The 13,173-nt window shown below is 38.5% G+C and overlaps 1 protein-coding gene across 3 annotated transcripts in view; it reads right to left on the minus strand.

Annotated features, from left to right (window-relative positions):
* The window catches only part of usp43b (ubiquitin specific peptidase 43b), a 64,196-nt gene that overhangs the window by 2,867 nt on the left and 48,156 nt on the right, over positions 1-13,173 (minus strand). For all 3 annotated transcript variants that reach the window (XM_077619656.1, XM_077619657.1, XM_077619658.1), the window contains 8 exons: positions 9,946-10,057; positions 5,849-5,952; positions 4,941-5,018; positions 4,716-4,845; positions 3,321-3,669; positions 2,905-3,063; positions 2,252-2,425; positions 264-1,322 (listed from right to left, as the gene is read on the minus strand). In XM_077619656.1, the coding sequence (XP_077475782.1) occupies positions 264-1,322; positions 2,252-2,425; positions 2,905-3,063; positions 3,321-3,669; positions 4,716-4,845; positions 4,941-5,018; positions 5,849-5,952; positions 9,946-10,057 (2,165 nt within the window). The remainder of the gene's footprint in view (positions 1-263; positions 1,323-2,251; positions 2,426-2,904; positions 3,064-3,320; positions 3,670-4,715; positions 4,846-4,940; positions 5,019-5,848; positions 5,953-9,945; positions 10,058-13,173) is intronic.

Genomic DNA, 13,173 nt, shown 5'->3' on the forward strand with positions numbered 1-13,173 from the left:
GAACGTTTTTAACGATAGTTTTTCCTGAATCATTTAGAAAATATTCTTAAAAACGTCAAGCTCACAATTACATGAGTCCTTTCATATTCCTACAACTGTAACATTTAATAATTACACTTTCAGGTAATTGGGCATTTGTACTTGTATTTTTGTAGAGGTGCAAAAACGTGTAGTCATAATAATAGGGGTAATCGCGGCCATGTCTGGTCTGCATTATCTGTGAAATTCGAGGGATTACTGTATTTAAAAATGTCCTTACTTACCCAGGGAGGTGGAACTGAATCGTGTCCTCTGCAAGGTGGCAAAACTAGGCTTGTCTGAGAGTGGGACACGGTTAGGCACCGTAACATTGCCATTTCTCTGCAGTGAGGCGCATCGGTGGATGGTCCCATCCAGCTTGGTCTGAATGTTGCCGGAGCTGTGCGCTCGCTTGATATCGGCGCAGTCGTAACACGAGGCCTGTCCGTTCAACAGCTGGACCTTGCAGCAGGGGAGAAGGTTGACCTTTCGCTCCTCTTTAGCCGCCGAAGTCAGCATTCCGTTGGAGAGCGACAATTTGGTGAAATCGCCGCTAGCCAGCTTTCCTAAATGTCCGTATCCGTTAGCACGTCTTTCGTGATCCTTTAGCGGGGATCTCGGGATGTCTTTCCGAATGAAAGCCGGTTTAAAAAAGGCCACGAGGCTCTCCTGGCTCTGATCCTCCCGTCCCCTTTGTACGTCCATTGTTTCTTTCGGGGCTCTGCTGCACCCACTGAAATAGACCTTGTTTTTTCTTAGTGTGGAATCTCTACTTGGAGGTGCGCTGTGGCTATTGTGCATCCCTAACATGGCCATTCTCTGAAATTGTAGATCCACAGTCCTGCTTTGCTCCTGTCTCCCTCTTTTATTAGTTGACCTTGCCCTCAGGGAACCGTCATCCCTGCCTTTGACGTTGTTGCTGAGCAGTCTCTCCGGACCAGGCCTGCTTTGTCCTTCTGGGATTTTGGGAGAATAGCATGTTTCTGTGCAACTAAGGCTGCTTCCACTTGGCGAGCTGCACTCCTGAGCTCCCACAAATGCTCTTCCCTGGGCATGCCTTTCCGGCGGAGTGGCCACCAGTGCCACGATGGGGTCTTTGGTGCATCGTGGACGGCGGCCAGACTCCAGATATTCTACGAGCTCCCCAGACTGGGCCTCCACCGAATGCTTGATACGGTCCTTTGCTCCGAAAGACCACCTCAGAGGCAAGACTTTGCTCAAAGGATCCTTAAGCTTAGTTGGCGATCTCATGCTAACACTTCTTGCCTGGGTCCCACGGACAAATGGCTTGGACTCAAATCCATCTAAGGGAAGAATAACCAGTATGTTAGTAGCATGTTCGCCCAGTGTTTCCGACTTTTTCAGTCAAGCCACAGAATTCTACATCAACTCATTCAGTGTTGATGATGATTGTGCTTCTTTTCATCTTTCTGCTGTGAGTAAAAATGAGGTCATCGCTAGTAGGCATCCAATCCATTTGCACAAGAGGCAAATTTAAAAAAGTGAATGAATGAGTGCATTCAAATGGATTGAACATTTATCGCCATCCATGGCAGTCAACGACTTAAAAACATCGGGCCACACTATCCCTCCAAAAATGTCAAAGACTAGAAGAACATTCAAATTCATTTAAAAGGGAAGTCAACGTCCACCCTCGCACAAATTACCGTATTTTCACGACTATAAAGCGCACCGCATTATAAGGTGCCCCCTCAATGAATGACACATTTTTTTTCCATATATGAAGTACACTAGATTATAAGCCACCCTGTCTATTTTGGAGAAAATTTAAGACTTTTAAGGGCACCTTATAGTCGTGAAAATACGGTAAATTTCTTATATCAATTCTGAGATCCAGGGTTCAATCCCAGGTTTGGACCTTGTGTGAATTTTACATGTTCTGCCTGGGCTGGGTTTTCTCCAGGTACTCCGGTTTCCTCCCACATCCCCAAAACATGCTTGGTAGGCTGGTTGAACATTATAAATTATGTATGAGTGTGAGCGTGAATGGTTGTCCATCTCCCTATGCCCTGCGATTGGCTGGCCTCCAAATTCAGGGTGTCCCCTGTCTGGTGCCCGTAGTTAGCTGGGAAAGGCTCCAGCACCCTCCGCAACCCTTGTGAGGATAAGCGGTTCAGAAAATGAATCGATGAATACATTTTAAATGTTCAAGTTCTAGTTTGTTTGTTTATATGCACAATTCAAAGAGACATAAGATGATACATATATTTACTTGTGTGTGCTGTTTTGCGAGGTTCTTCTCGGAACACTGGCTGGTCAGTAGATTCCGGAGCCTGCATTGGCACCGGGGTTCCAGAACTGGATGCTACCGACGCTAGGCCACTTCTGTCACTACCCCCCGTGAGCCGCACGAGCCAGTGATCGGAAGCGGTCGAGCTGGTGGAGCCTGTGGGAAGAATGAATGACACATTTTTATTTTTTCCCATATATATAGCACACTGGATTATAAGGCGCCCTATCTATTTTGGAGAAAATTTAAGACTTTTAAGTGCGCCTTAAAGTCGTGAAAATACGGTAGTTAAAGATGCACACGAATGCTCACATTCATTTAGCTTCAGTAAATTCCAAAGACAGTGTTTTAATATAATTATGACTCTTGTCTGCATAATACAGTAATACCTCATTTATCGCAGTTAATAGGTACCAAGAACGGCCGCAATAGGCAAATAACCACAATATGGGACAGTGTTTGTATGGTGTCTATTTAATATTATTTGGACTTTTAAAATCCTCTCTGTACTATTATTTAACCCCCAAAGATAGACACTGCTCCCTAGTGGCCAGTAAAATACTCTCCAATTGTGATTGCGACAAAACTGTTTATATCTTTAGGCTGAAGCGAACAACAGAAAAACAAAGTCTAACCAGTTACTGAAGAGCTTGCAGACCACGGTGGGATGGTTTTTCGTCTTTGATAGAAGAGGATGTAGGCGCCTCGTGTGCACACGTCACCCTCGGGAACTGCCTCAGCATTGCTGTCATCGTAGTTGTACCACTGACCGTCCACAGAGTTTCGACAAAAGGCTGACGGTTACAGTAAAAACAAAATTCAGTTAAACTCAAAAAATCTTGAATGTACGTTTGGGTCATTACAGAATTTAAAATATATATAATATTAATTTGATTTGTGCTTTTTCTGTTTTGCTGGTATTGCCTCCGAAAAAATATTGGGGTCTGAAAATAACATAAATCAAATTCATGCTGAAAAAAATGAAAATGTTATTTTTAGACCATATCATTCCACCCTCCAAAATATTATGATGAGGAAGCTGGTGTCTGACCTGTGTAATGACCCCCGTGCATCCCACCATGGTGGTTGCACACGGCATACAGATCATACAAGAAGTCGGGGGGAGCCAGGACGGGTCGTCTGGATTGCTTCCAGCCTGGCTGAAGTGGAGGCGGAGACTGATTTGTGCCGAGGTTGCGGTTCACCACGTGCGGCGTCATGTCCAGGTCCACCAATGGGAAATTGACGAACGTGGTCAACTTGTTTCTCCGCTCGCCCACTTGTCGGAAGCGCTTCAGGTGGAGGATGAGGATGTCCGGTAGTGTCCACAAGCTCATCTTCACCATACCCTGCTGAAGCTGTTTACAGTGCGGACACTTCCAGGCATCATCAGGGGCGAGCTGAAAGGTATGAAATGAAGTTATGTTCAATATTTTGACTAGCTCTAAAGAAGCTACCTAAGTTTTTCAAATGAAGTAAGTAATGGAACCTGAGTAATGAGAGGTTCAAATTGCCGAGGTGTTATTGTTTTTAGATTGATTGTTTAAATCACATGTGTCAAAGTGGCGGCCCGGGGGCCAAATCTGGCCCGCCGCATCCTTTTGTGTGGCCCGGGAAAGTAAATCAGGAGTGCCGACTTTCTGTTTTAGGATCAAATTAAAATGAAGAGTATAGATGTATATAACATTTCCAGATTTCCCCCCTTTTAAATCAATAATTGTAATTTTTTAATAAACATTTTCTGTGTTTTTAGTTCAAAAATCATTTTGTAAAATCTAAAAATATATTTAAAAAAAGCTAAAATAAACATTGTTTTAGATCTATAAAAAACTGAATATTCAGGGACTTTAATCCAGTTCATTTAATCCATTTGTATATATAAAAAAATCTAAATATTATATCTAAAATGGTCCGGCCCACATGAAATCGAGTTGACGTTAACGCGGCCCGTGAACCAACCCAAGTCTGACACCCTTGGTTAAAATATACTCAATTGTCAGTCATTTTAACATGTAGACATCTTGCTTTTGGGGGTAAAATCTGAAAACGATGGGATTAGTGTTTTTTATTTGAATTTTAAATAGGCAGCCTCAGTTGCCTGCGCTCCCCACTGCCGTTGTGGTAGCCCAGGTTTGATTCCCGCTAATGTGGGATGTGTCAGGAAGGGCATCCGGCGTAAAACTTGTGCCAAATCTATGATGCGGCTCAATTGATTCACTGTAGGTCTGATGGGATGAGCAGTGAGTCAGTCATTTCTAATTTCCTATAATTTGAAAACGCTGGGAACACACAATTATTCTTTTTTAAATTAATGGATTTGGTTAATATTAGTTAACTAAAATGTTTCTCAATTTGATTTTTCGTTTCTTATCTTCACTGATAAAAACTTTGCAATACACAACAAAAACATAGGAAATGATTTAGCACATAACTTGAAGTAACCTACCTGCTCTTCTTTGGTGTAAAGTTGAAAACACTCATCTAAGGAGCAACTGTAGTGTTGGACATGCTGTTGCTGCTGATTTCTCACACTGTCCGCATCCTTCACCACCTCCTCCTGTATGTTACCAAATAGGCTGCAACCCAGAATGCAAATAGGATTTAACCGAGAATACACAGAGTTGAAGATTCATGTTAAAATGTCCCGCTAAAGCAAAAAAAGGCCATTTACCAATCTTTAATTCTATACTCCCATTCAATGATGAGCTTCACATGTGGCGGTCCTCCTGTGCTGCACAGTTTCAGGGCTCTAAAAGACAGCAACAAATTTATTACCGATTTCCTTTCAGTGTGAACTGTGCATTTCCAAGTTTGTTTTACTTGGAAAAAAGTAGCCACAGAGAAAATACCAACTATAGAATTTCATCCACTAGATGTCATCATTTACAGGAAACATAGCCATGAATATCTTTGTAGTACTTTAACTATTAATATCTTTTAATTGCGACATGTTTAACCCTTTCAACTACTGTTAAACAAGAGAGTGTTCATGAAAGTGGTCGCTCAGAAAAATCTTGAAATCAGATAAAAATCATATGTTAAAACGTCTGGTACACAATTGAATGAACCCAACAAAAAATGTATACTTTCTATCATCGTTCTCTCTCAGAAAAGAACAAATGTTTGTATCCTCACAGTAAAATGTTCACTTGATGATACTGAAAGTAATGTGGTAAGGTAGACTTTCACCACATTTTTTTAAATGTTTTATTTATTTACTAGTTTTATGATGTATGGATTTTTTTTCATTTTTAATGCAGCCATTATCATTTCCAAAAAATATATATTTTTCGCCGAATACAGTCTGCTAATTCAAATCATATCTGCGAATTTACTAATGACCGCTGAAACATTTAATCTCAGCCATTTCCAGATGACACTGAAAAATACACAAAAATTGAACGTTTTTGGTACTTTTAAAGTACAGTAGAGAAATCAATTCAGCAGCTATCATAATTAGCACCCTAAGTCTATGCAGATCAAATATTTCACCACAAAATATAGAACACAGTATGGTGAAGAAACAGTAGTCACTCAATACAATTTAACCCTCAATTATGATTCACAGTAAGAACTGACCTGTCAACAGCAGGATGGAAGAGTGGGCGATTGTCCTGTGGTGATAAGTAGCTGTAAAATGATGATCCTCCAACCACCCGGATGTTAAAGAGGACTTTGTTATTCTGGAAGAAAAATAGCGAGTGGGATGTATTAAACATCAACGAAGACATTGTTATAGGGCTGATATTTGTAGTATCAGAAAATGAATGTAAATTTCTAAACTTGCCCAACTTTAACTGAATAACCTTCATTGAATTTGAATTGTTTGATTTGAATCACTGAATTAAAAACTGAAAAATGTCATTTGAAATCAAACCTGTGGTGCAACAAATGTGACCCTAAATGTATTTTTTTTATTAACCCTAAGATGAACTAATGTATTACCATTTTACTATTTGTGCACTGTCAACACTGCCACCGACAGAGTGGGAATCAAACCCGGACTGCCGGTACTAAACTAAGGCGGAAGAACCACTGCACCATCGGGTGGCTGATTTAAAAAAAAAATATCAATGATATTGAGAATTGTGCTTCGCTTTAACTAGTGTTTTATTGTTAACATTTTACTTAAAATAAGCATAATAACTGTTAAATGATACTTAATACTATCTGTACAGCATATAAAGTTGTCCGAAAACACTGTAAAATTGAACAAGTGGAAACCAGTTCTCAGATTGTGGTCAATAATAAAATTGTAACACCAAGTGTATACGAGGTGATTGTGGTTCAGTGTCGTCTAAAACAACAAACACAAAGTTCAGCGAGAAAGCAAAATGTTGAAAAAGAGCAAAGTAATATTTTTGAGCAGGTTCAAAAGGCCAAAGCGAGAACGAAAACAGAAGAAGCAATAAAAAGAGCAATATATTTGCCTTCTTCTGTGCTCTCATCAGATACCAGGTGCTTTAGTAAAGAAGGAGCTTTGCAAAAATGAAACAGATTTCCTTTCTTCTCAAATGAAATGTGGTCAGTGGATGTAGGCTGAGCCCAAACACAAACACCCACACTAACTCCACCAAGAACGCAGCATCTGACAAGAGAGCAAATTCCTGAGAGATATTCTCTTCAAATGCTACTATATGAACCAGTTGAAGCACATTACATTGGGCCATTAGTATAGTTAATACTAGTTAAGAAGGTCACGTTGAAAAAAAATAATTGATCAGATTTGTCCAAGACATTTTTAAATAGGTAGGCAGGAGAACTGAAAATCCTGATAACACACATTCAGCAAAATCATAAAAATATAATACCTTTTAAAAAGCATTGGGGTTTGTATTTCTTTCTCAATATAAGAGTAAGTGAGGCTCATCAAAATAATGTAATTTTCCTGACAGTATTATATATATATGTGTATATATATATATATATATATATATATATATATATATATATATATATATATATATATATATATATATATATATGTATATATGTATGTATATATGTATGTGTATATATGTATGTATATATATGTATGTATATCTGTATGTGTATATATATATATACACACACGTGTATGTATACACATATATACATATGCGTATACACACACATATATACATATATACACACACATATATACATATATACACACACATATATACATATATATACACACACACACGCATGCGCACATGCACACACACACGCATGCGCACATGCACACACACACACACACACACACACACACACACACACACACACGCACACACACGCACACACACACACACACACACACACACACACACACACACGTATACATACATACAAAAAAGCAAGCGGCATGGTGAAAGAGTATTTTGCATATTTGGCACACAATTTTGAGATCACAAGTTAAATCCCCAGCGAGTTACAACCTGTGCGGAGTTTGCAGGTTTCCCCTGTGTGGGTTTTCTCCGGGTACTCAGGTTTCCTCCCATATCCCAAAACCATACATAGTAGCCTAGTTGAACCCTCTCTTGTCCCTAGGTATGAGTACGAGTGTAAATGGTTGCTCGTCTTACTGTGCCCTGGGATTGGCTAGTAAACAATTCACGGTGCAGTCTGCCTACTGCTCATTGTTGGCTGGGATAGGCTTCAGCACCCTCCATGACCGTTGTGAGGATAAGCGGTTCAGAAAATGAATGAATGAATAAATACTCCTATTTAGTGGGCTCTAAACTCTTAGACTTGATCCAACTGGAGGTTGCCGGAGCAGAAAATGGACCTTCTCCGTATTGTTTTATTGACCAACTTCTATTGATTAAAATGGTGGCGGCGGTCCGAGTAGAAAGACGCAGGCATGAGTGAGAGTAAGTGGGATTTGGGGGTAACAGTGTGTCATTCATTGGTAGCTGTACACATTCAAATAGACAAATATTCTAGGATACAATTTTGGTACATAAACATAATTTTGCCATCAAATTGTTGACTAATTTGAAAATCAATTAGGGGATACGTACTTAGTGAATTATTCATGCCAGCTCTAGTTGGCAAACAAAATGGTCCTCCAAAGGAATTCATAACAACGACAACAATGAGATTGTCTCCCTTAACATACTGAAGTATATGATGACAATCATCTACAAATGAAATAGTTTGGGTAAAGATCCAATTTTAGTCATTGCATGCAAACTGGTACTTTACAGACAAGTGAAAATGTGGAAGGACTGAACTGTCACTAACCCGAATATTTGGGTATGTAAAGATAGTCAGTGTACAGGCTAGGGATTTCGTAGTAAAAGGTGCGAGTGTACAAAATGTGAGCTTGCTGTGAAAATCACAGCTGTCAGTGTGACTACTGGGATGAGAAAACCTGTGAAAAATTCATATCTGAGCCCTGATGGAAAAGGCCCACAGTGCGCAGGCAACGTAAGTTTGTTACATCATGAGAAAGTCTTTGGAAACCAAAGTTAACATGTTTGTTTTCGCTAAAGGCATCGGGAGGGATTCATTATCTTGAGCGCTTGTGTATCAGGATGACCCCTGTTATTTCTCACACTAAATACTATTTACCACCTTGACTTTCCATATGCACACATACACCCTGCAAAATGGAATATTTTAAGCCCACTAGGTCTCATCTGTGCCAACAAAATGTCCTTCTCAAAGCTTGCAAGAAAATGATCAATAACTTGGGCTCACTCAGTGTTTTGTGATAGATTATATTGCTCTTCTTGCTTTAGTAGGCACTCTGCCAACCTTTTCAAATCCTTTCCAGCAAATTCAGTAGCAGGGAAAATGACTGAGCGAAAAAAAACAACGGCTTTTGAATTTCATTCTTTACAGAGGCTAAAATTAGACGCAAGTGGAAAAATCCATTTGACAGTGTCATTAATTGACACAAGCAGCTATTGATTTGGTTTCAAAGCGGAGAAAACATCTGCTCTTTCACTACAGAGGGTGACTCTGGAATACTTGATGTACTTTACAGACTATTACTACTACTACTTCTACTACTACTTCTACTACTACTACTACTACTTTTACTACTACTACTTTTACTACTACTACTACTACTTTTACTACTACTACTACTACTTTTACTACTACTACTACTTTTACTACTACTACGACCACTACTACTACTTTTACTACTTCTACTACTACTACTACTACTTCTACTACTACTACTACTTTTACTACTACTACTACTTTTACTACTTTTACTACTACTACTTTTACTACTACTACCACTTTTACTACTACTACCACTACTACTACTTTTACTACTACTACTACTACTTTTACTACTAGTACTACTACTACTTCTACTACTACTACTACTTTTACTACTAGTACTACTACTACTTCTACTACTACTACTACTACTACTTTTACTACTACTTCTACTTTTACTACTACTACTACTTTTACTACTACTTTTACTACTACTACTACTACTACTTTATTGGAATGGTTGATATGGAGATGGTATTAAGATGACAATTGTCCGATAAAATTAGCAAATGTTCCCTTGGGGTCTGTGAGTCCTACCGAAACATAATTAGCATTATTATATATTCATTCATTCATTTTCTGAAATGCTCATCCTCACAAGGGTCGCACGGGGTGCTGGAGCCTCTCCTGATTCATTAGCATTCATTATCCCATTTTTAAAAGTATATTTCCAGTACCTGTGCTTGAGCCCCATTGATCATCAGGTAGTATAACTTGCTCAGAATGCTTTGTTGGAGCTGATCCCAGGAAATAGACCTGTCCTCCCTCATTAAGAATGGAGGACCAAACCTAAAAGTAGAGCACAGAAAAAAACACTTAGTTAAGCTTACATAAAACTTATGATGAAACAAACGATGGAATACACATAAATTGTTGGATGAGAAGAGGCAAAACAATCACTCTAAAATAATGGACCCATGTCACATTTATTATAATACATTAATTGGGCGTAATCCTTCATTGTCTACTTTAGTAGACTTATTAGTAGAAGTCCACGTAAGCAGGCAACAAAGTGGGCTACAGAGTAAAAACAAATTACATATTCATGTCCTATAAATACAGTGGTGGTAAGAAATAAAAAGAAAGAAAGAGGAGACATTTGCATTTTAAGATGACACCGTACTTAATTTAACCAGACTCGCAAATGCATCTGATGGAGACTTTAATTTTTGATCATGTGGTGAGAGTCAACAGCTTCTTTAAGATTCTATTTATTCCCAAAGTAAATGTACTCTTGGGAACTTCCGGGTGAATCAATGAAACAAAACAACATCCACTTCACCTCCATTAATATGATCATTTGTACGCGAGTTCAACTAGAAGTGATGTGATGACTTTTAAGTAAACCAATTATTTCATTTCAGATTCACTGTCACCTAAGTCATTAGCTACCATTGACTTCGGTAGTCGTTCAATTAGTTTAAAATGAGAAGGACCGTTAAAATGGATTGGATGTCTACTAGTGATAATCTAATTGGAATTCACAACAGGAGTGAAAAAGTTGAATAAGTATTGAAGGTCATTTTGATATATTTTGTTAAAACAAGGTACTATAAGGACTTTGGTTGATTAAATTTGACTGTAAAAATACATTATATTAAAAAAAGGACAAGAAAAATATTTTAAAATGAATAAAAAGGGATGTTCCTTATGTTGGTGGCATTTTTACATTTCACAAAGGATGACTCACTGTAATTTTGGAAGGAACTTTCATGGTAGTTATAACTGAAGCGTATATAGACAGGGTTGTGAGAAGTAAGGTGGTGTTTGCTAACTTGTAGTAACTCATATAAACACATGTATGAGAGGTGTGCAAGAAGATACAAGCCCTGAAGGACATAGAAACATTGCATTTGAAGAGTTATTTTGACCTTTTGTATTCATAAATAAAACAAATATTAACTTAATCTTCCTTATCAAGAAATAGGAACTAGTAAGCTAACTAAATAAAAGATGGATAACCCTATATCTTCCTATGAACTGGCGTCCACATGTTTGGACATCACATTTTTGGTTGTCAAAGACTACAATGTTAAATTTTGGACTACAAGGGCTTGGCATCCACTTATGATATGGACATCATTTTTCTCAGAAAGAAAAATAATTCTTTGTTTTTACCCTCATCAGTTCCCAATTAGCTTAAATTAAAATGCAAGCCTTGCAAGAGTTTGGGTCTTAAAAATACTATGCTTCAATATGTTGACCCCTTTTAATTAATAACTTGGCCTTGCCATTGTCAAACCAGATTAAATAAAACATTGATGTTGTCGGAGAAAATTATACTTTTTAGACAGGGCACACAGAGAAACCAAGTAATTTTCACATTTCAGTGATCTTTTCATGATCATAGTGAGCCACTTTGAGACACGTGACTTCAATGTCATCCTTTTGGCAAAGCAAAGTCTCCCACGGTCATCTGGTGAATCTGAGATCGGTGGGTGGGTGCTTTGATCGATGTCAGTGTGCCATTTTTGAAGGAGAAACTGACACAAATGAGTCAGACTCTCACGGTCGAGATTGGACTTTCTCACGGCCGCGGTGGCCAGCTCACCTTTATTGATCGAGGGAAACTGGACAAGGGAGACAAGCGTCTGATGAATCAGCGAGCCAACGTTAGATTTCTCAGTCATTTGGTTTCAAACTCATCTCGCAGAGAGATGAATGCGAGCCATTTATTTTCCAGGGAGGTGAAATGACCTTGACGTGCTTCTGGCACAGAGTAGAGCTAAATATAAAATGACCGAGCATCCCAGATTCACAGAGGAGGGAGAGCAACTCTATGATAATAATCACTCAAGTAGATCAGTGTTGAGATTTAAAAGTGCCTGAAATCCAAACTCCGCTCATTCAGTTACTGACAATATAGAACAATCGATTGTATACGTACCAGAAAGGAGTAAATAATCAACCTTAATCTAAATTAAGGGAGGAATTCACCTCTAAAAGGTGCACATACAAAATAAAGTAGCCATGATATTAAATGAGATGTCAACATATCAAGTTCAGCAAAACGAGAGCTTAGTTCAAGACCATCAAGAGATTAACTTAGTTTCCTGTTTGACTCTTTTGTGGCATTTCTGCTACGCTCCTTCCAAAAGAAATTTCTAAACTAGGGGGGTAAGAGGAAAAACATGATATGAATCGATATAATACTAAAGTGGAAGCTGAGATATGTTATAAAAGTAAAGCACTATAAAAGAAAATACACATCCCGGTTTCCACTTTAACCTGCTGGCCTCTGCAAGGTGCTACAAAGGCATAAAAAACCAAAACAAACAGACTCAAGGACGAGTTCTACACCTAGGTCCTAATCAAGACTTATTGCTAGCCACGTTAGTCACTTCGTACCCCTTACCCATGTTGAATACTCCTTATTTAATATGTTGACCATTTAATTTATCTATTACCGTATTTTGCTGTTTAATATACCCGGGTGTATTAAATGATTTTTGCTTTTTTGAGCCTCCCGTTTGTGCGCCATTTAATATACCCCTACCGTTTAATATACCCGGGTATATTAAACGGCAACTCAGCTTTTTTGGCAAGATTTGTATGTTGTTCATGGGGGCATAATTATAGATACTTAAGTCCATTAAAATTCCGAGTCAGACTTTATTCAGCAGTAAGTAGTTTTAATCTGAGCAGTAAGTAGTTTTAGTCTGCAAAACGTTGATGCACCCCGTCACCGCATAAAGAGTGCGTAGTGGATCGTACCTTCCCGTTTGTGCGCCATTTAATATACCCCTGCCATTTAATATACCCGGGTATATTAAATGGGGGGTATATTAAACAGCAAAATATGGTACTTTGTATTACTTGTGATTTATCATTCCTATGTATTGATTATCTATGTGTTTGTTTCTTTGTTGTTGAGTCCATAGACCCAAAACCATGGACCTCATCCT

This window comes from Stigmatopora argus, chromosome 14 (genome assembly GCF_051989625.1).
Source record: "Stigmatopora argus isolate UIUO_Sarg chromosome 14, RoL_Sarg_1.0, whole genome shotgun sequence".
NCBI classification, from domain to species: Eukaryota; Metazoa; Chordata; class Actinopteri; order Syngnathiformes; family Syngnathidae; genus Stigmatopora; species Stigmatopora argus.